Below are 21,836 nucleotides of genomic sequence, written 5' to 3'. Positions count from 1 at the left end.
GTATGGATGACAATAGGCTGCGTGCCGGTGGCTCTGCTTCGGCCGCTCTAGCAAATGCAGCGAAGACTGCGCGCTCCGAGGCATCGAATCCACCCGCGCCGAGCAATGCGCCCAAGGTCCAGCAGCCGAAACCGCAAGCTTTGCCATCGCGATCTGGTCCCAGCTCCATCCTAGTCTCACCGCGACAAAAAGGCAACCCCATTCTCAACAGCGTGCGCTCTGTCGCATGGGAGTATTCAGATATTCCAGCCGACTATGTCGTTGGCGCCACAACATGTGCTCTCTTCCTGTCACTCAAGTACCACCGCCTGCACCCAGAATACATCTACAACCGTATCCGGGATTTGAAGGGCCAGTATAGTCTTCGCATCCTTCTTACCATGGTCGACATTGAAAACCACGAAGATCCACTGAGAGAGCTGTCCAAGACGTCATTGGTCAATAACGTCACAGTCATGCTTTGCTGGAGCGCACAGGAGGCCGGTCGCTACTTGGAACTCTTCAAGACATTCGAAAACGCAGCGCCGACCGGCATTCGCGCTCAGCAAGCAGGGACCTATTCGGAGAAGATGGTCGAATTCATTACTGTACCACGTAGTATAAACAAGACGGATGCAGTGGGCTTAGTGTCCAACTTTGGTAGCATCCGCACTGCAATCAACGCTGGGCCTGAGGAAATCGGTCTGATAGCAGGGTGGGGTGACAAGAAGGTTCAGCGATGGTGCAACGCCGTCAGGGAGCCCTTCAGAGTCAAGAAGGCCGCGAGGCGAGGTGTTGGTCAGGACAGCAATCGAGCGACTATGTCACACGACATCTCCATGGCAGAAGGTGAGGAGCAGATGCCAACAACAGCGGATGCTGATGACACAGCACACCACAGAGTGGACGACGCTGGTCCTCTTGCAATAGAGCTGGCGAGATCCGCTCCTTTTGCAGCTTTGGGGTCGGATGCAGACCAACGTCCTGATCATCGACTTGCTGAGGACCTCAATCAAGACGATGAAGAGGCAATGCGCGAGGCAGAACTGGGTCGTGTCTCGGAGGGCAGTGAGGCTCACCCAACTGCTCCAAAACCAGGAAAGAGAAAGCAAGTAGAAGAGGAGAATATGAGCGAAGGCGTCATGGCCGCGCTCAGCAAGCTAAGGAAACAGTAAATACAAGTTCTGGTATAGAACCGAAATCTAATCTACGACTGTTGGTCCAAACGCGGCACTCTTAGCCTTTAGTTGAATGGCTACCATTCGACTTCTAAAGACCTTTCCCCAAAGCTCACTATAATCGATACAGCATCGTTTGCATCCTCTAGCGTGATTCATTCCTATGTGTAGTCTGTGGTCATGCGCTCTCTCCTCATTGGTGACCCTGGTCCGGTTCCCGCCCTGCAGCCTAGCTTGCCCACATGCACTCTACTTCGTAGCAAACATCAACCTTGATTATCCGAGTTCGCCACCGCTACATCAGTATAGACACGTCGATACAACTTACTTCTCATATTGCAAGCATTTCAAAGGTTAGCGCAATAACACCACCATTACAAGCATGGCAGCTGAACGGCATAGATTCGGAACCACCAAAAGATGGGCTCTTTCACGCTACTACCAGCTGAACTCCAAATCGAAATATTCGACTATCTCCAAGCTACTGACGTCAAGGCCGCGAGAGCTGTCAGTAGAACGTTTCGAAACAACGCTACGCCGGCGCTGTTCCGTAGCATTGTAGCTTGTGCAAGATACCAAGCGCTGGGCGCCTTCCAGAACGTAAGCAACTTCCAATTACGAGATTCTGTCCAACAGCAAAACATATCCTGAAGATATCTGTGGGCTTCCACGTTGTTATCAGGTCAGCGAAACGCATAACGTATACCTCTAGGATACGTTTTAGTAACATGCAGCTGCAATTTGCAGATACGAGCTAACATTGTGTTCTCAATACAGGTCTCCCTACACCCCATATATTCAGATTACGTCAGAGAGATCGTTTTTGATGGGACACTCTACGACGGGCTGCTCGCGAGAGACAGTCGCCTTTACTCTCGAACCGAGAACGCTACCGGTAGATTTCCGTCGGAGTTCTTCTTCGCAATGCGACCCAGGTATGTAGTAGAATGATGGGCGGATGGCCTATATGAGAGAGACCGTTGTCCCAAATTGTATCTCAACGCCAAAATGTACTTAAAAGGCATTCGCAGCGTTTTGGATGACGCAGATCGCACTGGACGGCTTCAGGACACGATATGCAAACTAGCAGCACTAACAGATTATCAGATGGAAACGATACCAGGATCTATACGAGGCGCAAGAAAGCATGAAAGTTGATGGTGTTCTCTTGCACTCGATTGAACGGGGCCTTGGAAACATGCAGAACATCTCATCAATTGTGTACTCGCCGCATGAACACACCATACCAATAGAACGCAAGATAACACGTGATTTGCTACCAAGAGGAGCGCCTCCTGGTGGACTCGGCGACAATCGTACCACCGATTCAGATCATCCCTTCCGCCAACTCATCGGTGCCATCTTCATGTCTGGTTATACGGGTATTCGACAACTTACGATAGAAGCACCTCGCGAAGGACATTCATGCACCGAACTCTCCTTAGACGTGTTTGCGTTTCCAGAACCAAATGATCTATACGCTGGAAGCCACCTATTTCAACACTTGGTCAGACTGAACTTCAACTTGTCCATTCTTAACGTCCAGCATGAGAATTCACACTCTATGACCGTCATCGATTCACCTACACAGCAGCTCGAAAACCTAGCCAAAGTCCTCAAGGTATCGCAAGACCTGCAACATTTCTCCTTTGGAATATTGAACTGGCAGTATCTTGATCAACCCATGTGGGACGGCGGATCTATCCCAGAAGGACGCTCTATCGTTGACTTCATTGGTCTTGGAGCAACATGGCCTAAGCTTCGTACGTTGAGACTTGAAGGACTCTATGCTAGAGAGAGAGATCTATGCGAAGTGATCACTCGGCACAAGGACACCCTCAGATCTCTTACCTTCGCCAAATCCACTCTTTGCATAGGCTTGTGGATCGAAGTGGTGAACGAGGTCACTTTCAACACGTCTATGATCACTACGTTCGTGTTGGACAAAGTCAACGAGGACGTCGGCGCGTGGTCTGCAAGAGCCGATACTAAAACGAAACGGATGTTAGGTTATGAAGGTCACCTTGTTGTGGCGAAGGATGGCGAGCGCGAATTTGTACGTGAGAACGGAGCTCTCGGTCCTGTTCATTCTTGCTAATAGGTTACAGGTCGATACTAACCCGGACAAACCCTCTGTAAATAACGTGCGGCGTCATGTGCACTAGGAATAAGATACTACAGTGGATTAAATCGTCACAAACTAGTGGGATAAGCGAAGAAGCGATATAGGTATTACGACGATATCTGGGCCTCGCTTATTACCCCATCAGCGCTGGCACCAGGGAAATGTCTTTCCGTCGCCATGTACTCAGCACTGCCAACCCTTCCTCTAGATTACTTCACAACCTGTAGGCATCTATTATGTGTGTTCACCATCCACCCTCCTCATCTTTCTTGTCCTCTTCTTCATCATCCTGGCCATGCTTCCCTGCAAAATTGCTCGTCTGTGGTATTCATTATCACCTTCTCTTCCGCATCATCCACCTTCCATCCCTCTTCAACTCCATCGATGCACTCGACCATCCTCTGCCTCACCTTCGCTGTCCTTTTTTTCCTCTGCTCTGCAAGATTCATAATTCTGCCTCCGTCCCAATCATAATCTATCATACCTATCTCCGCTTGACTATCTGCTACACGTTGCTCTTGCCACGCCATCCACCCATGGTTGTCCGGCGCACAATGATCTCGCACGTCGTCGTCGCGGTGATGGATGCGTGCAGGGAAACGCCGCCAGGTTGAGCGTACGGGGCGTTCGAAGGGCAAATGGACAAGGATGGGTATGGTGATGTTGATGTGGGGACTAAGGGCCTGGATTGATGACTGTGCTGGGCGTGGAGGGAGCGGAGGTGGAAGCTCGCTTTGGGGCTGGTTGGTGGATTGAGTAGAGGTATTTGGGTGTATGAGAGTTAGACGTGGGGGTGGTTTGTCTATATACGTATTGGGAGGCGCGATGACACGAGCTCGTGAGGAGCGGATCGATGCGAAACTTTGGGAGAGGAGAGAGTGTGTGATGTGTGGTAGGGAAGACCTGGTCTCAACTACGGGCATGGTCGCTTTTGACATTTTGGAGTATGGTGAAAGTCGAGGTATCGATATTGTAGTGCTATGAAAGAGTACGGAGGCTCAACACGAGAAGACATGGTAAATGCTATGCGAAAAACTCTGTTATGCTGGACCACGGTTCTAAGAGAGAGTACGAGACAGATGTTTCACGAGTTGTACGGTAGGTAGCCGTGGCGGTGTTGGTTTGAAAGAAATGGTATTCGACCTTGGTACGCTATAACAGTACCATGTGCTATATGACTCCACAAGCACCAGGACCAACCATAAGATAAGCAACAGTCATTCAAGGGCACTTAGACCCTCTCAACCCTCTCCGAAGCACCCTTGGCGTCGTTATCGACAACAATACTGTGGTGCCTTGCCGGGTCCTTCTCCTCAATGGCCGCGCCCTCAACAACGTGGTTCTGGCCACCAAAGATGGCATCCATCTCCTCGAGACTAACCTTCTTAGTCTCAGGGACAAAGAACCATACAAAGGCTGCGAGCAGAATGTTGATAGCGGCGAACATGTAGAAAGCGTAAAAGCCCTCGTTCTTAAGGAAGACGGGGAAGAATTGCTGGACGATGGAGTTGACTACGTTTTGGGTCTGCGAGCACATGCCGACGGCTTGGGCACGGATGTTCATGGAGAAGATTTCGGCGGTAAAGATCCATACTGTTGCGCCCCAAGAGGGTTTATCTGTGATGAATGTTAGTGTGTGTTCTTGTCGAGGTGGTAATGGGAGAGTGAGTGACTTACAGAAGAGAGCGAAGAGGAACATAAGGAACACAATCGCGATACCAACGGGCTCAGTCTTTGCTCCGCTGGGAAGTGTAGGTGTCTGTGTCTCCACAGTAGCGGCGATAAGCATGCAAATGCCCATGCCGATACCACCAACGATAAACAGAAACTTGCGTCCAAAGCGATCGACAGTCCAGGTAGCATTGAGTGTGAAGATGATGCTGAAAGTGGCGTTCAGAGCGTTGATCAGGGAGATGGTGTCAGCGCTTGTGAAGACCTTCTTGTAGATGATGGAGCTGTAGGAGTTGAGTGTGCCCTGTCCAGTAATCTGCTGGCCACCGTTGACAATCATCGCAATGTACATGCGCTTCCTGACAGACTTGTCCTTCCACAGAGCAGAGAAACCAGAAGAAATAGCCTCAGCCTCGAATTCGATAGCCTCTCGGATGGAGGTGATCTCATCCTCGACATCTTGCTCGGTGGCGCGGACGCGACGAAGCGAGCGGCGAGCCTTCTCGTAGTTGCGGTTCTTCTGAACATACCATCGAGGGGACTCTGGGATGAAGAAAACTTGAGAGAGGATGAGGATGGGTACCATCATCTGGAAAATGACGACCATCTTCCAGTCCCACTCGCCCAGTTTCTTAGGGTTCTTGGAGGTGCCAAAGGAAATCCAGTATGCGATGAAGGAGCCAACAGAATAGAACATCTGCCAGAAGGACATGATCTTTCCACGGATCTCGGGAGGAGCAAGCTCTCCGATATAGATGGAACCAGCAGTAAGAGCGAGACCTTGTCCAATACCGATGAGCACACGACCAGCGATAAAGACACCAATTTGTCCACGGGGAGCGAATGTTTGCATGATGGTTGCGATGATGACACAGACGGATCCAGCAGCCATACCAACTCGTCGACCGGCGAAATCAGCAAGGGGTCCAGCCTACACAAGGCTAAGTTAGCAACGGGTTCGGAGGACCGATGACATCAAAGATAGGACATACCATGAAGAAACCAGCTACAACCGCACCAACAGTGTATGATGTGTTGATAGCACCGATGATGTTGGGTCCGGGGTTGTTGTAGTAGGCAATCCAGTGCTTCGAATTCTGTAAAGCATTGAAGACAGACGCATCGTAACCGTAGAGCACCATGCATGATGCAGCAACGAGCGAGATGTACCAGTTGTACACCCTGGTTTTGTCAACCATCTTGGCGGTAGTCTCTTGGGGCTTCTTCTAAAACGAAAGTAACAATAGTGATCGACTTCGTAACGATTGACGAAGGCTTCCGGCTCGAACTTCGCAACGATTCAGCGAGAGATTCGTAGAGCTCTGGAGTGGAGAGCAAACAGCGGAGACTGCGATGGGCATATATACATGCCACATGAGATGCCACCCGGGGAAGGCTATCTTGCCCCATGTCAGGCCCATCAACCCCATGGGCCTTCGGGGACGCCAATTCCAGCATCCAGGATCCGAGCCTACGCCGCTACGAAACGCCTCTATCCAAAATATCACCACGAATCAAGACGCCCAGAGCGCCTGGAAAGCTTGCTCTAGTGCCAAATGTATCCATGCCCAGCACTCCAGTCTCCATAGCCCTTGAATCTGGGGAATCTGGGGCTTGGGATTTCAGTGTTGACGGAGGGATTCTGCTCATCTGATGGACGGAGAGGCGTCGCATAGTTTTTCCACGAATGGAAGAGATAGAGCTAAGTGTTGAGGCGCCGTTGTTTTGGGGAGAAGCGAGCCGGATTGATGCCGATATGGCGTTTAGTGCACCATCTAGCCCGTGAGCAGCTAGGTTAGCCGGCGATACTGTCGATAATGGGTAGATTTTCCTCGTGGTCGCAAGCACGCCAAGTCTAGTCACAAGGAAGTCGCGGCGAAACAAAGCTTTTGGCTGCCGCCTGGGTTCTCTTATTTTCGAGGCTATCGATGCTTAAAACCACGAGGGTAGTTCTTGGAGAACATATGTGTGGCATCGTTGCCGCAAATGAGGCGTTGAGAAACGTCTCGTTATTTGAGACGGACGACCTCATGTTAAGAATGAAGTACAGATATCGCATGATTCATGCTAGAGAACATCGCTTGATAGCCAGCTGTGGAGTTCGGGTGGGTCGGCACACTGGTTGCGCGGGCGGTGACTATCATATCGCATCCTTTGGAGACTACGCGGGGAGCCAGCGCTGGAACGAGCTTAAACCAATAATTCACCAACATGAAGTCCACGGAGAACACCACGCGTCGCGCATGTCTCTTTCGGTAATGCAATGTTACAGGCGCACATGATATGCCGCGGTATCCCCGGTCATAAATGAATCTCATCAGCGCTGAAATGAGCTCCAGCCGTGGAGCCAGCCTTCGTGTCAGCATGTGATCTAGTCACGTGCATTAGTGCCACACGACTGTGGCTGTGCGCATCCCACTTTTCTTAGACGTCGAGACCCTTTCCCACCGCCTTGCAGCCGCCGAACGTTTTCGACGCCTCCGAATAAATCTCTCCCCCTTCAACTACACACCGAACACCGGACCAAAAAGACAACCGACTTCTACAAGATGCCTTCAGGACAAGGAGGTGAGCGCCATAACTCTTGCGCAAACTGATGCGGGGTCAAAGGCTGACAGAATACCACAGCGGGTACAAACCCCATCCACAACAAGCAGAAGAAGAAGAAGGCCGTCGAGCTCGACGAAGATGATGTCGCATACAAGGCGAAGCTCGCTGCTGGTGCGTACCCCCCTTATCCTACTACCGGAAGCGTGGAGCGCCACAGGCTGCGAAGTGCCAACATAAGAATGAGGACAACGACAGATGTGCTAACGACATGCAGAGAAGAAGCAGCGTGAGGAACTAGCCAAGACCGTCGGCAAGGGCAAAGGTCCCCTCAACACCGGCTCGCAGGGAATCAAGAAGTCGGGCAAGAAATAAGCGTCGAACATACCAACGACCGACCGAGCGACGAGAGAAGGCGATGCGGCACGACGATGATTTGACATGAAAGATACCACAAGCCAGGAGTCATGAGTTGACAGGGCGTTCATATACACATCACATGAATGCATGGAAATAAGCTATCAACAACCTTTTCACATACTTGGAGACTCTCTCCTAGGTATTTTCACTATCTCCTAGGCTAAGCGCATTACTCAGGTCGGTTCGCCTGCCGGACGTGTTCTATCTCCTCCCTCCCTTCGTGTTTGCTCCTTTCAGATTGAACAAAGTCTCTGCATTTCCCCAAGCAACTCTTTCCCACTCCACATGCGTCAAGAACCCACTATCTCTGAGTTCCTCTATCAACTGTTTCCCCCTCTCTTCAAACGGGTAATTGCTTGCATACAACACCCTGTCCACAGGTATCTGCTCTAGCAGCGCTCTTAGGCTCGACATGTCTTGTGTATCTGCCGTCGTGAGGTAGATATTGTGCTGCCAGACATCCAGGAAACTTCGCTTCGGTTTATTCGCAACAGGAATAGCGGTGAGGAGCATCTCGATACGTGGGATGAGGGAGGTTAGGACGCCAGGATGCGCGAGCATGAGACGTAGAGTAGGGTATCGGTCGAAGACGGAGCTGAGATAGAGGTGTAGCAAGGGGAGAGGAGAAGTAGCATGCGACGTATGGACATGTGTTAAGAGGGGCGTGTACACGGTAGAAGGAAGAGCGTGTTGGTAATCCGGTATCTGTGCATGTCAGACCACATCTTCCTCTTCTCCCTTTTTTCCTCTTTTGATGTCCAAAACATGGACAGCTACATACCTCGGAGCCCACCGGCCACATGTCCCTCAACAGAACTGGCACCCGGTACCTGTCCGCGGTATCCCAAAGCTCTTCCCATTCCGCCCCTTCCAATATAGTCTGCCTAGTCATCGCAATGCAACCTCCAACAAACTTCATCTTGCTCACACACCTTGCCAACTCTCTTGCCGCCTCCTTGCCCTCTATAGGCAACATACTCAACGCGGCGAATCTCTCCCCATTCATGGTTACTGCTGCATGCATCGCGTCGTTGATCTTGCTGCAAGTTTGTGGCGTAGCGACGAGGGGAACGTGGCTGATGATTTGTTTGGAGTGGCCGAGGGAATGCATGTCTTTTACACGACCGGAGCCTATGTTGCGTAGCTTGGCAAGGGTAGGTGGAGCGATCAGATGGAGAGAAGGTTGGGAGGGGGATGTTGGTGGAGAGGTGAAGGCTAAAGTGGGTGTGAGGTGGGATTCTAGGGTTGCAATCAAGACTGTGGGTGTTGTTGCGGTCATTTGTTTTCCTCCTTCTTGGTGGTTGGTGGTTGATGATGAATCAGATGTGGATAACGATAGGTGGTAGAGATATTGTGAGAATTGGGATAAGAGTAAGAGGAATGTCAAGCACACGGCTGTTCTAGACTTGTGGGTAGGGGTTGCATAACTGAAAGTGGGTAGTTGCGAGCCAAGTTGGCGAGGTAAGACACATGCGAGTGAGTACGAATGCACTTGTGAGCATCGCCCCTGCCAAATGCTGACGCAAACAATTCTGCCACTGAATAGTAGATTGGTATCACTTTATCTGGATATACTCGAACGTATCTTCCAAGGTACCGAATCGCAGCATCGAGAAAACATTGACTGCAGAAATTTGTATAATTAATAGGTATGTATGTACTGAAGTGTGACGTCTTTGATGTGAACAAACGTCTTCTGAAGAAGATAGTTCTGAACACTTTGCTGCTCCATTGTCCAATGTTTCGACTAATAAATTCCGTCGTGACTCTCCATCACGGAAACACTCATTGTGGTCATGTAACGACGATAGCGTTGAGGCATGTGTGGTGCGTAGTGCTAGGTGCTAGCGCCCACGCTATAGGGTGTGATGATGATGATGATGATGATGACGTCTGAACAATCGTCCGGTTGCCGGCTAGGCAATGAAGGGTGACGGCTCGGCGCTCGTCAGGCGACAGACTAGTCTCTTCCAACGCTTGGTCGAGATAGTCTTAGTGATGTCATTAAGGTCTGATAACCGTTCTTCGTGAGTTCGTAATAGGTGTGTAGGGTTGGTCCAAGAGATGGATGCATCATTCTTCATTCATGATGACGTGCGGCGACCCTTCTTGCTACCCAGAGTGAAAGCCCGTTTGAGCTTGCTTTCGGTAGCGATGGGTGATGTCGGGCTTGGTGTAGAGCTGCTTCCTGACCTACGGGTCTCTGAGCTGCCAGATGATTGGGAAGACGACCTCTTGCGGCTCTCTTCTGCGAGGATGTCGTCGAGTGAAACGTTGAGGTGGGGATGGCTAATCAGGACCTCTTGGAGGTTTTCAACGAAGCGTGAGGCCATTATGTTGGTAGTGGTGTCGAAGTGATGTAGTGGTAGACGGTCGGATGTATGTGTGTGTGGGTTGGATGTGGGGGATGTAGATGTTTATAGCACAGGTAATGTGATATAGACTTGGGGGTAGCTACTATGATCTACGGGCGATGTGTCGCGGGTGGCTTCTCATAAATGGTCCAGACTTCAGTGTGGCAATGTCCGGATATAGTATAACAAGATACAAGGCTGTAGCGAAGACCGGAAATAGGGGGTAGCGAAGGTGGGAAAGGTGAAAGCTAGAAGCGATAGTAGACGATATATGCCGAAATATAGAACAAAGCCTGGGTAAGCAAGGGCGGCGAAAGGTTTTTAAACTCAACCAGGGCGTGTGTGGATGAGCATGTGGACGAGGTCCGTGTGTCCACGGCAGAGCAGGCCAGGGACCAACGATTCAGGGTCTGTCCCGCCGATCGCAAGGCCTCGATGCATAATAACGGCGGCGCTAAGGTCAGGGTATGACGTACCGACACGTTCTGGACAGCGTTCCGCCGGCAGCTACTTGGTTTTGGTACCGCCATAACGGGCGCGCAACCGCGTGCGACAAGTGTTCATGTCGCACAGTACCGTGGTTGAACGTCCTGAAAATAGTACCGCTCGCAGGACTGTCATGACTGTAAGGGTTGCCCCAAGCCGCTTGGGAGCGTCGAACCAGAATTCGGACGTCTTCGCACGGGTGCTGGGAGGATTGCGCATCCGACCCGCCGCCTCTGCCCAGTCATGCGGAACCAAACAGCGGCGACCTTGCTAGCCATGGGGTTATTCTTGCGCAGCACGCGCAACCATTTCGCCACAGCTTGCGAACATCGGCTCGCGGAGTCAAATAAACTCTCGACTAGTATGTTGATGATCAGCGCGATCACCAGGCAGTCGCGAGACAAGACCGAATCTTCGCACTTTATCCATATCAGTTATATTGAAACTGTGTCCGCACGACGGGAACCCGCATGCAGTGTTCTCGTCGGGTCCGCTGCGCCCATCGCGAGTATGGCCGGCCTCTGACGTAGGACAAGAGCCATCCAATATCACAGCCACCGCTTTGGCTATAGTTTCCAAAACACGGCCTTGTGTATGCGGTTGCCGGCTGCGCGCTTGCCAGCAAACCATTGCGACAACTGTACAAGCTCCAACGAAAATGCCTGAGCTAGGTGTGCGGTGTACGCGGAAGACGCACTGACTCGGCTACTAGTCGACATCATCGTGCAGGGTCCTCGTTCAAAACGTCCGGCGCCCGGACCCTTGTGGGTCTTTGACAACGGTAGACCCCAAACTTCTGCGCCATCTGTCATGTCAAATGGTGCGCAGAGCCGACTTCTCGATCCCAAGTTACAGATATAAGCGGATACACGACGCTAGCTGCGTGTGCTATCTGTTAGTCTTGGGCACCAATACTTTTGGTCATATATACAATCTCGTAATCAGCATACGACTACACTGGCATCGTGGAGCATATTGCAAGTCCATGAAAAACGCGTAGGCTACCAGACGGCTTGGGGTTTTGAATAGAGTAGTGCGGCTCTGGATGTGCTGGCCTGATGACCACTTGCTTTGCATCATCTCAACTTTCGTATTGGGCTAGGCGGATGGTCAAATCATCACCAGCGTCCACCGCGGCCGCGTCCACCCCTTCCGCCCCTTCCACGACCTCTGTGCCCTTGGCCACGCCCACCCCCTCTGTGTCCACCTCCGCCTCTCCCCCCGCCTCGATTGGACCGCTGTTGTTCCGGTCTCGGACCGTTTTGCGCTAGTTGTGCCCGCTCTTCGTCTGACGCATGAAACACATTCGGGATCTGCAGTAAATTGCAGAATGACTGTGTGTGCGGATTACTGTACTCTTGCGGGGACTCTTGGACATGGATGCCTAATGCGGGCTCGTATACTGGTGCAGTCCGTGTGAAATCTTCTGGTATAGTCATCTTGCCTGTTGCGATGATGTTCTCTTCGACCCAATTCATCTCCTTCTCCACAAGAGGTCGATAAAAAGCATCGCCTTTGTCTGCAGGGACTTGCGCATACGGATCCCCCACCTGAATATGATCGGCAAAGACGCGAGTAATGGCAAGCCATTCTTTGTCGTATTGTAACTGTAGAGGCCGTTGTAATTCAGCAGGCGTATGTGGTTCTACTGCCAATAACTGGAGAAAGCTTCGTTTGGGCAAGCACTTGTCAAGTGCGAGGAAGTTGGTCGTCTTGTTCGTTATATCCCCAGGAAAGGGAAGGGTCTGTTTTGCCTCAATCTTTGGGCGCGAGAAAGACTCTGGTAGAAGACTTCGAACGTCTTCGGGGACTTGGGGTTCGCTTTCCGTCTTAGTAGGTTTCGGAGGCTCCTTAGGCTCTGTGACTGGTGCAGGCGGCGCGTCATCATCATCCAAATCCATATCAAGATCAATTTCCGCATCGTTCTTGGGCACTGGTACGGGCTCCTCATCTACGTTGTCCGAATTGATCTCGCTATCATTTACGATCGTCGGAACAGGGTTGTGAGCATCGGTGTTCGAGGACACGGTATTCGGAGCTTCTGCGTGGTTCCATATAGCTGGGAATTTAGCATGCATATGGGCGCTAAACCAGTGGGGTGGTCGCAAATGTTCAAGGACTTCCTTTGCAGCAACGCTACCAAGAGTGCCGTCCTTGGCCTCTTGTTCGAAGTCTGGCTTCCAGCTGAAAAGTTGCCGGTAGTTGCCTTTCCACTCCATACCGCGCGGCCAGTCATGGCTGAGGCCGATGTCCACCTGCGTTCGTATTTGAAGCAGTTTGCGAACGTCAATTTCTCGGACGTGGTAAACGCTCCTAACGTCATCACTGTTGTAAGGCAAGCGCTCGAAGTGCGGCTTCTTGTAGTTGTAGCCTTTCCAGATACCTGACAAACCAGCAATACGCAATGGTCCTAATTGTATCACATTGGCCGCGCCCATATAATATATCTTGGGTGCAGCCCATCCACCGTAGTACAACTCCCACATATAGTTGCTCGCTTCGTGGTTGCCACCGATAAATATAGTGAGGTACGGGGCTGTGCGCAAGCCTGAGTAGTATTCGTGAAAGTCGTGCATAGCATAGTACTTGGAAGGCATCGATACTGCCTTGAGATCGGACGCGTTTCGAACAGCCTATGAGGTTAGTTGTTGGATAGGCAGTATGAACGGTTTACATACCTGGAAGTCACCGCCAATGATCAAGAGATCGACGTCTGGCCAACCTTTCAGCTCACAGGCTTTTGCAACAGATGCATAGATTTCGTGTAGTACTCCATGGCCGCAACCTTCTACTGCTATGCGCAGGCCCTGCTGTTCTACTAACTCTGGGGCGGCCATACTCAACGCGGCTGGTAACCTGGTAGTTAGCGAGAACGAGCGCTAATGGTAGCGCGACTACAAAGTTGCTGGTGAAATCTCTGTTGCGCAGTGCATAGGCGCACAAGTCACGATATACGCGTAGAATAAACACTGCGGTGGAGGCTATTGTCGAAGAAAGCACGACCGAGGGACCTGCAGCACTAGCGTCGGAGGTCGGTGTTGCGATAAGCTAGTGAGCACGTGTAGATACTGGACCTGCAGGAAGCTTTCCGAGGTCTGCAGAGATCATTCAGGTTCTCTAAACACATGGCTTCAGCAGATCAAACCCAACTGAGGGCGAAGTTCCTTCAAGAAGCTGCTTATCTCCTCGCCATTCCCTCGCCAACGACGGCAGCGTTTTTGGGTAATGCACACAACAAGCTAATCGAAGATGCTGAAGTCGACATGCCAAACAAGGAATCGGACGCCTTCCATCGAAGCGTCTGCGGTGCATGTGGGAATGTCATGATCCCAGGATGGTCATGTAAGGTCTCGAATATAGGGAAATACAGAAGTATTGGCAAGAAGTCATCGGAGCCTGAGAAGAGCACTCGCTATACCTGCTTACGGTGTCAACGAGAAACGCTTCAAACACTTCAGCGAAAACCTCGCAAACTGGTAAAGAGATTACGGCCTCTTTCGGATACAGCACCAAATTTGGAGGCAACGAAAGCAACTAAGAAAGAGGAGGATGTCGCACCAAAGACGATGAACGCGAGCAGTAAGCAAAGACAAAGGGCACGGAAGGGCGGCCTGCAAGCTATGCTTGACAAGAAGAAGACGCAGGACTCGGGTACGGGGGGGCTCGATTTTATGGACTTTGCACTATAAGCTCCGTAGGGCTGAGTGCCCAGGTGAAAGCGCACCTGCATGGAAGGGTCTAGCGACACCCCGCTATGCAAGCGCGGGGCTCAAAAATTTCCAGAAGTTATGTCATCACAACTTGCGAAAGTCAATCCAATTACACGCACGATTCTTCAATCCAACACTACTCTACGACGAAATTAATCGATTGCAAGTATGGCACAGCAACAGAGCCTTGCAAAGGACCTCTTCGAGGATATGGGCCGCAAGGTCGCAGAGGCGAGCGCCCAACAAGGAGACGACGACACGAAGGTTGTCGACGAGATCGAGAGCATGTGCATGAACTGTCACGAGGATGTAGGCGCATCCGAGAACAACACGAGATTGAGCTGACACTTTCAAGGGCATTACGCGCCTCCTCCTCACTAGAATACCCTTCTTCCGCGAGATCGTTCTTATGTCCTTCTCATGCCCACATTGCCACTTCAAGAACTCCGAAGTTCAACCTGCCGGCGAAATCCAGCAACGAGGTATCAAGTTCACCCTCAAGGTCGAATCAGCCGACGACCTGAGCCGTCAGATCATCAAGAGCGACACCGCGGTGTTCCGAGTGGAGGACATCGATCTAGAGATACCGCCTGGCCGAGGACAACTGACAAACGTAGAGGGCATTCTCGCGATGGTGGCACAAGACCTGGAGCAGAAGCAGGAGGAGAGGAAGCAAGTAGTACCAGAGGTCTACGAGCAGTTGCAGGGAGTCATCAACACAATCAAGCAGATGGCGAGTGGAGAGAAACTGCCGTTCAAGGTCACGATTGACGACCCGGCTGGCAACTCTTCGATTGAGCCTCCAAGCGTACTTGGTGCGGGCAAATACTCTCGGAACGAATACCCACGAACTGCTGCACAGAACGAAGCGCTTGGTCTCGGTGATACCAGCGGCGAGGCCCCTGCCACAGAGATTCGACCAGAGTACCACGCTTCACAGATGTACCCGGAGATGCCTTCGGCCCATGCCCCTATGGTGAACAATGTGGATGAGGACGATATCGTGGAGAACCAGGTCTACTCATTCCCTGCCAGCTGTCCAGGATGCACCAAGTCGTGCACTACAAACATGAAGATGGTCAACATTCCCCACTTCAAGCAAGTCGTCCTAATGAGCACAGTGTGCGACCACTGCGGATGTAGGTTCAACCGATGATCAACAATGTTCACTAGCTAATATAATGCAGATCGAAGCAACGAAGTCAAGACTGGAGGCGAAGTCCCTGAGATGGGTCGTCGGATCACAGTCACCGTGGACAGCAAGGAAGATCTATCACGAGACATCCTCAAAGCCGAGTCATGCGCTATGTCGTGCCTCGAGCTCAACCTCAGTGTTGAACCTGGTACTCTTGGTGGCAGGTTTACAACGATCGAAGGTCTTCTGACCCAAGTACGTGATGATTTGAAGTCCTCGATCTTCGACGCTGGTGATGGAGGAGACTCGATGGACACAGAGTCAAAGCAGAAGTGGAACACCTTCTTCCACAACCTCTCTGCAGCCATCAACGGCGAAGACAAGTTCACTCTTGTCCTCGAGGACCCTCTTGCCAGCAGTTACGTCCAGAGCTTTACAGCACCAGAGCCCGACCCCAAGATTAAGGTTGAGGACTACAAGCGGACAGAGGCTGAGGAGGAGGAACTAGGATTGCTGGACATGAAGACGGAAGGTTACGAGGCAGAGCATGCGGCGAGTTTGACGAACGGAACCACGACCAATGGCGCATAGGGTGGATAGCTTGGACCTCTCTTAGATTTTCTTGACTCGTCTTGCATTAGGTCGGCGCTTCGTAGATACCAAGGCCTCGCCAGCCATGATGAATATGATATGATTCCACAGCTCACTCTTTCCTTGTACCGGTGCTTCGTGATGCCTACAGCGATCTGATATCTTTCCGGTCCAATATTGGTAGTGTGAATGGTATCCTCTTCCCAGACTTTGATTCGTTGTTTCTTTTTCTCAAAATGCCGCGACATCCTTCAGGCTCCAATCACACATTACGTTCCCAGCTTAGATGATGTCGCCCTGCAGCCACTGTTTGCCTAATCGCACCTTGTTCACCCTGCCAGCGGGTTCGCATGAATTGTGACACTCTTGATCTCCATCTTCTCCTGTGGTCTTGACTTCTTATCCACCTGAACGCTCTCCATGTCATCCAGTACTTCCCACCCTTCTAGTACTTTGCCAAAGACGGTGTTCTTCCCATCCAAATGCGGTGCCGGGGCAAACGTTATGAAGAATTGTGATCCGTTGGAATTGGCTCCCTTGTTCGCCATGCTCACGATTCCTCTCGCGTTATGTCTCAACGCGGGCCGAATCTCATCCTCAAACAGTTGGTTTGGCGTATCATAGATGGAGGTGGAAGTCTTGGACTTTGGATCGGAGGCGGGCGAGCCGGTTTGGACCATAAACGATGGGATCAGACGGTGGAAGGGTGAGGAGTTGTAGAAGCCGGATGCGCAGAGAGCGAGGAAGTTCTCGGCGGTTTGGGGGACAGCCTCGCAGAATATTTCGAGTTTTATATCGCCCTTTGTGGTGTGCAGCTAGTCGCATTTAGCAGCATACTCGAAGTATCAAGGAATTCGGACTCACCGTGACGGACATGGTCGCAGGTGCAGATGAGTCGTGTTTGTGGTTTGGAAGGAACAATGATGGCGCACGAATCGGACCCTCGAAGTCGAGAGCTCCTCTACCTCCACACTCGCCGCGCCTAGAACATCGCGCGCCTATCACACTGCGTTTACTGTATGCAATCGCCCTGCATTCGCTGTCATCGTCATTGCTATAGCCAAAATCCCGCTCCTCCCTCTTCGCTCTCTAGTACGGTAGACGTTGGACATCATAAGCGCCAGCCGCATAAGCTCCACTCGGGCAGCCCTACGACTTTCGGGACGTAATCCACCACAGTATCCCCGCCGCGCATTCACTCCAAACACGACCGTATCCATATCGCATCCCTAACCGACCGGCCCGCCGCGCATCCACCGGCTTCACTGCCACCCAGAGCCCCGCTGGTTCAAGATACGAGGCGCCGACATCATTCCACCCCCACAATTCGCTGCCCAGAAGGCTACCTAGCTCCAAGCACGGCATACTTGGTCGGCGCACTATTACCTCGAAGCCTCAAACGCGCGACTTGGACCGAGAGACCACATTCTGAAAGGCCACATTCACGCCCATGCAGCGCTCGCTGCCCTCCCAGGCCTGCGCTGCGAGAAACGAACATGTCGGCCTTCGTTCGCGTCTCAGGACCGCCAAACAGTAACTTTCTGGTTGGTTATCCAGGCATATCAGCAACACTCGTACGTGTCTCTACCCTATTTCTGTTCTCATTGGACGTCTCGCGCTCCATACAACCCACCCGGAGTCGTTGTATGACCGATTCTCCTTCAGCAAGGGTACCGGGCTAATGCTGACATACCACAGCCTCGGATAGAAGGCAAGGTCGAGATACGGCCACTCGTGGGCGTATCAGCGCCTGTCAATGTCTCCCTCGTCACCATTGCATTGCACCGGCGCGAAACGATACACCCGTCTGCCGACTCAGTCACCAAGAAGCATTTGGCAGCCCCGCGCAAAGAGATTACCGATATCGTTGGCAAGGAAATGCTCTTATATCGATGTTCGCCTGGAAGAGAACATGAGAGTATACTATGCATGGACCTCCCGTTTGTCATCTTCATACCCTATGGGCGTGGTGGAGAGGAAGTAGCGAGGAGGGTACCTCCTGCGAGTCTGCAACTACCTAGCCGGACCGCTGAGACATTCTACGAACTCGTCGTGACAGTGCAGCAAGGGCCGCAGGAACAGAAAAAGTATCCTTTTGCTGTACCGATACAACGATACGATACCCTCTCGACATTTGGCATGTACAATCGACCAGAGAGCGCAGAACGAGTAACGGATCACCTGGTCACTCTTGGAATTAGCCTGCCGAGATGGAGTTATGGCCCAATGGATCCAGTCTCAGTGTACATCAAACTAAGTCCTAATCCGGACTGGCTGAGCAAGGCAAAGAAGGTCACAATACAAAAGATTACCGTTGGCATAGACGAGGAGATCATCTTCAATCACGAGGGAGATGAACCAACTCGCAAGGTCAAGACATTGGCAAAAACACAGCAGCAAGTCGGAGTGAAGATGCCCGAAGCAGGCTACTTCACCAACCTTGGACTGGTCTTCCCTGCAAAAGATTTACGAGACAATGCAGGTGTTATACCGAGAGGGCAGAAGGAGTTTCCCATGTACGCTGTCACTGGCTTCACGACAACTGGTACTCTCTACAAGATAGAGTATTATCTCACAGTCAAGGTAAGTTGAATTTGGTGAATCAAAGTTGTGGATCCCACTGACTGAAGTTAGGCGCAAATGTCGTCAGCAAGAGATATTCTGCTCCGTCAGCCCATTGTTGTATGTCCATTCGACCACGCTGGTTGCAAAGAGGAGATGGAAGCCATTGAGCAGGCAGCCAAGGACGCCGCACACGTCACGCCTGACAACCCCATGTTACCCGCCAGTACTATTGTTCGATCCAATGACCCAGAAGGCTTGCGCGCACTCGGAATTGCAATTGTAGGAGGCGTACGGAAGCCGTTGATTGAGTGAACGCCTGATCACATGGAAGAGTTGAATATTTCGATGGAAGTGATTTTGTCATGCGGAGAACAGTTGTGTTTGACGACCTGCATGTTGTCTCGGTTATTAGAAAAAGGTGATGGAGTCGAGCACCAAAGAACCGTTGGAACGAAGCCATCGATGACCAGCTCGAACGACCAGGACTACAAATTCGCAGCACTCTATATGCAAAGCCCTGGATCACACAAGAAGCGATAACACGCACAACACAGGCGCAAGTTGATCATACAGCCATCAGAGCCCGGGGCCATGTCGAAGCTACTATCTGCAGCACGCATTGAATCTGTTTGAACACAAAAGGCGCAAGGTCATTATACCCAGTGAGCTTGTGCATCGTATAAAGGGAGCATTTTTGGTTTTTTACTGGCGTTACATGGAGAGGATGGTGGGACGGCCGCTTGCTGTTCAGTTGATGATACCTTCGAGTCGTTCATTCCCGTTATAATCATAGTCCTGGAGGAGAATAGGGAGAACGCCTCGGCAGGTACCGAGAAGACTTATTTCTTGCAGATGCGTGTATGCATAGGAGGAGAGGAAGGAGATGTGATTTAAGAGCCAAAGCCGTGGTAGGTGGATTACAACAGCTACAGTAAGGATTTGGAGAATACCACTACTATATCACTGCACTTGACTGTCTCTACCCAAACCCTGTCATGGCCACCCTCATTCCTCCCCATCAGGCCACTGATCCACTAAACCCTCCGCCTTACCTTCTCCTCCCACCCTGCCAACCAAAGCCCCTAGGTTCATCCTAACACTATACCTCAGATACTTTGTCTCATACCTCTTTGCATAACCCCCACCCAACCCGCCAATATCACTCTCCCCGTTGTTTGGATGATGATGCGCAAAGATGGGTGGCTGAACCGTTACACAAACCCTCTCATCCCCGTTTATGCCCACGCCCCCACCACTCCTAGCAGCATGAGAGTGCTGTGGGGCCTGCCTTCCCATGTCTGGATCATCGCCAGCGCACCACCGGCCTAACTCGCTGTCGAAAATGCCATTCCACCCGCTCACGCCGAATTGGTGGAGCAGGCGGCGGGCGCCGCGTTGGGAGACGGCGTAGCCGACTGTACAAAGGGTGCCACCTGTTGCGTGGTGATATATGCGTGTGTGGGGTGAGAAGGTGGTGCCTAGGGCGTCGGGGTCGCTTTGGAAGGGGTGGGCTTTTAGATGCTGTGGGGAGGGAACTGAGAGGTCGTTGGGGTGGGTTAGGATGGTGGTAGTAGTAGTGTCGCTGCGGCGGTGGAGTTGGTGGTTGGGTACTGGGCGTGGCATGCCGGTGCCGCAGTGTCCAAGCCAGAGTATGTCCCATTTTGTTGGGTCGCCATAGGGTGAGGTTTGGGGAGTGCTGGAGTGAAAAGGTACCGAAGATAAGGGGAGAGACGTAAGTGTCTTTGGGAGGTTTGACGTGTCGATGATTTTGAAGGCAGTGTCTTCTGTTTCTGTATTTGCATGTGTTTGGATCTTGCCTTGCAAATTAGAGGTATCGTGGTTTCCGGATAGAAAGCGTGATGCTAGTGCGAATCGTTGTAGGTTCTGACGAATGCGAATGTCCCAGTCTACATCGTCTTCGAAAACGAGGGCCGTGGTTAGATTTTGGTCGACTATCCTTCATGGTGTTAATTCACTGCCATCTTGTAGTGAAGTTCAGAGCCCGTGTACCTCTGTAGAGCATTCATATGCGTTCTCCAGCTTCCTCGGATACCTGCAGAATGCTTTCTGTTCTCTTCCGGTGGGGGGTATGCCTTTTCATTGATACTTTCGCCCGTCACACCTTCAACAAACTCGATCTTGACGTTGGAAACTGCGGCTGAAAGACTCATCGCGTCGCGGCGGTCAGTACGGAAGGGGAGGTTGAGGACTAAAATCTTCTCAAACTTGAGCTGTGTTAGCGAATGGTAGTGTCAATTGAAGCGTTCTCATACATACCCCTAGGGTGGTGTTCAAGATATCTCTCAAGCTCTCGGTCTGTATATAGGCGAATGAATCTGGTGGTAGCGGGACTTCGGACGTCCCTATGTTGAACCACAACCACAAGGCACCAAAGAAGACACATGTCGTTAGCAGTCTAGGTGCCGAGTTCCAAAGACTCCTTCTTTTCGCAACCTCGAAGCTTGCACTGCTCTTCGGAGACATCAGTCCCAGGGTATCGATAGAAATGCGCCGCATATGAGCGCAATGTAGTAGTAGTAGCAGCAGCAGCAGCAGCACTGTGGACGCGTGGAGAAGGAAAACATGACGAAGACTTCAGAATCAGTGACACAGCATGGTCAGAAGTAAAGCGAAATACTATATTGATGTTGCTCACTTTCCATGTTTGCGGCCTTCCTTACCACCATTCGATGCACGGCTTGCCAGGCTAAATCAATCTGCCGGACGGATGCACCCCGCATACTATATGCTCCTATACTCCGTGAGCGACTATATTACGGGAGCTAATGTAGCCAAGTGTGGCTGTTTTCTTCAGTTGTATTCGAAGTTGGCATGCGCGAGCACGTGACAAGTAGAAGGTGCGCATAGAGAAAGAGTGGATACCCAGTGTGGCAACTCGCCGCGGAGGTTTGTCATCGGAATCATTTGGAAATGTGAGCCTATCGATAGGCCGGCGCGTTGCGTGACTGCTTTCTCCGCGACATCGGGGCGAGGGACTTGGACTTTCTAAGTAGTGCTGCGCTCTTCTTTCTTTCTTTCTCCTCTGAATTGTTATTTCTGCCTGGATAGAAAGGT

At 51.5% G+C, this 21,836-nt stretch overlaps 8 protein-coding genes across 8 annotated transcripts; 4 read left to right on the top strand and 4 right to left on the bottom strand.

Moving 5' to 3' along the window:
• Positions 1 to 2: 2 nt before the first annotated feature.
• On the top strand, positions 3 to 3,322 carry ALTATR162_LOCUS4745 (uncharacterized protein; the record flags this gene model as incomplete). Its single annotated transcript, XM_043312360.1, has 6 exons — positions 3 to 1,150; positions 1,501 to 1,510; positions 1,560 to 1,757; positions 1,935 to 2,092; positions 2,265 to 3,213; positions 3,266 to 3,322. The coding sequence occupies 6 exons, from the start codon at positions 3 to 5 to the stop codon at positions 3,320 to 3,322; spliced, it is 2,520 nt and encodes an 839-aa protein (XP_043168295.1).
• Positions 3,323 to 4,513: 1,191 nt separating this feature from the next.
• ALTATR162_LOCUS4744 (uncharacterized protein) lies at positions 4,514 to 6,152 on the bottom strand (the record flags this gene model as incomplete). Its single annotated transcript, XM_043312359.1, has 3 exons — positions 4,514 to 4,899; positions 4,960 to 5,884; positions 5,946 to 6,152. 3 exons carry the CDS (start codon positions 6,150 to 6,152, stop codon positions 4,514 to 4,516), a joined length of 1,518 nt encoding a protein of 505 aa, XP_043168294.1.
• Positions 6,153 to 7,502: 1,350 nt separating this feature from the next.
• ALTATR162_LOCUS4743 (uncharacterized protein) lies at positions 7,503 to 7,875 on the top strand (the record flags this gene model as incomplete). The annotated part of the gene is made up of 3 exons (XM_043312358.1): positions 7,503 to 7,521; positions 7,582 to 7,728; positions 7,778 to 7,875. The coding sequence occupies 3 exons, from the start codon at positions 7,503 to 7,505 to the stop codon at positions 7,873 to 7,875; spliced, it is 264 nt and encodes an 87-aa protein (XP_043168293.1).
• A 246-nt stretch (positions 7,876 to 8,121) lies between these two features.
• On the bottom strand, positions 8,122 to 13,597 carry ALTATR162_LOCUS4742 (uncharacterized protein; the record flags this gene model as incomplete). Its single annotated transcript, XM_043312357.1, has 5 exons — positions 8,122 to 8,625; positions 8,702 to 8,804; positions 8,853 to 9,135; positions 12,112 to 13,393; positions 13,439 to 13,597. 5 exons carry the CDS (start codon positions 13,595 to 13,597, stop codon positions 8,122 to 8,124), a joined length of 2,331 nt encoding a protein of 776 aa, XP_043168292.1.
• Positions 13,598 to 14,638: 1,041 nt separating this feature from the next.
• On the top strand, positions 14,639 to 16,196 carry ALTATR162_LOCUS4741 (uncharacterized protein; the record flags this gene model as incomplete). The annotated part of the gene is made up of 3 exons (XM_043312356.1): positions 14,639 to 14,779; positions 14,826 to 15,609; positions 15,658 to 16,196. 3 exons carry the CDS (start codon positions 14,639 to 14,641, stop codon positions 16,194 to 16,196), a joined length of 1,464 nt encoding a protein of 487 aa, XP_043168291.1.
• A 329-nt stretch (positions 16,197 to 16,525) lies between these two features.
• On the bottom strand, positions 16,526 to 17,072 carry ALTATR162_LOCUS4740 (uncharacterized protein; the record flags this gene model as incomplete). Its single annotated transcript, XM_043312355.1, has 2 exons — positions 16,526 to 17,011; positions 17,061 to 17,072. 2 exons carry the CDS (start codon positions 17,070 to 17,072, stop codon positions 16,526 to 16,528), a joined length of 498 nt encoding a protein of 165 aa, XP_043168290.1.
• Positions 17,073 to 17,692: 620 nt separating this feature from the next.
• Positions 17,693 to 19,073, top strand: ALTATR162_LOCUS4739 (uncharacterized protein; the record flags this gene model as incomplete). The annotated part of the gene is made up of 3 exons (XM_043312354.1): positions 17,693 to 17,770; positions 17,895 to 18,779; positions 18,831 to 19,073. The coding sequence occupies 3 exons, from the start codon at positions 17,693 to 17,695 to the stop codon at positions 19,071 to 19,073; spliced, it is 1,206 nt and encodes a 401-aa protein (XP_043168289.1).
• Positions 19,074 to 19,766: 693 nt separating this feature from the next.
• On the bottom strand, positions 19,767 to 21,245 carry ALTATR162_LOCUS4738 (uncharacterized protein; the record flags this gene model as incomplete). Its single annotated transcript, XM_043312353.1, has 3 exons — positions 19,767 to 20,718; positions 20,772 to 20,986; positions 21,039 to 21,245. 3 exons carry the CDS (start codon positions 21,243 to 21,245, stop codon positions 19,767 to 19,769), a joined length of 1,374 nt encoding a protein of 457 aa, XP_043168288.1.
• Between the last annotated feature and the right edge of the window lie 591 nt (positions 21,246 to 21,836).

This window comes from Alternaria atra (genome assembly GCF_907166805.1).
Source record: "Alternaria atra isolate CS162 genome assembly, contig: 23, whole genome shotgun sequence".
NCBI lineage: Eukaryota > Fungi > Ascomycota > Dothideomycetes > Pleosporales > Pleosporaceae > Alternaria > Alternaria atra.
This window is presented reverse-complemented; position numbering and strand designations above follow the sequence as displayed.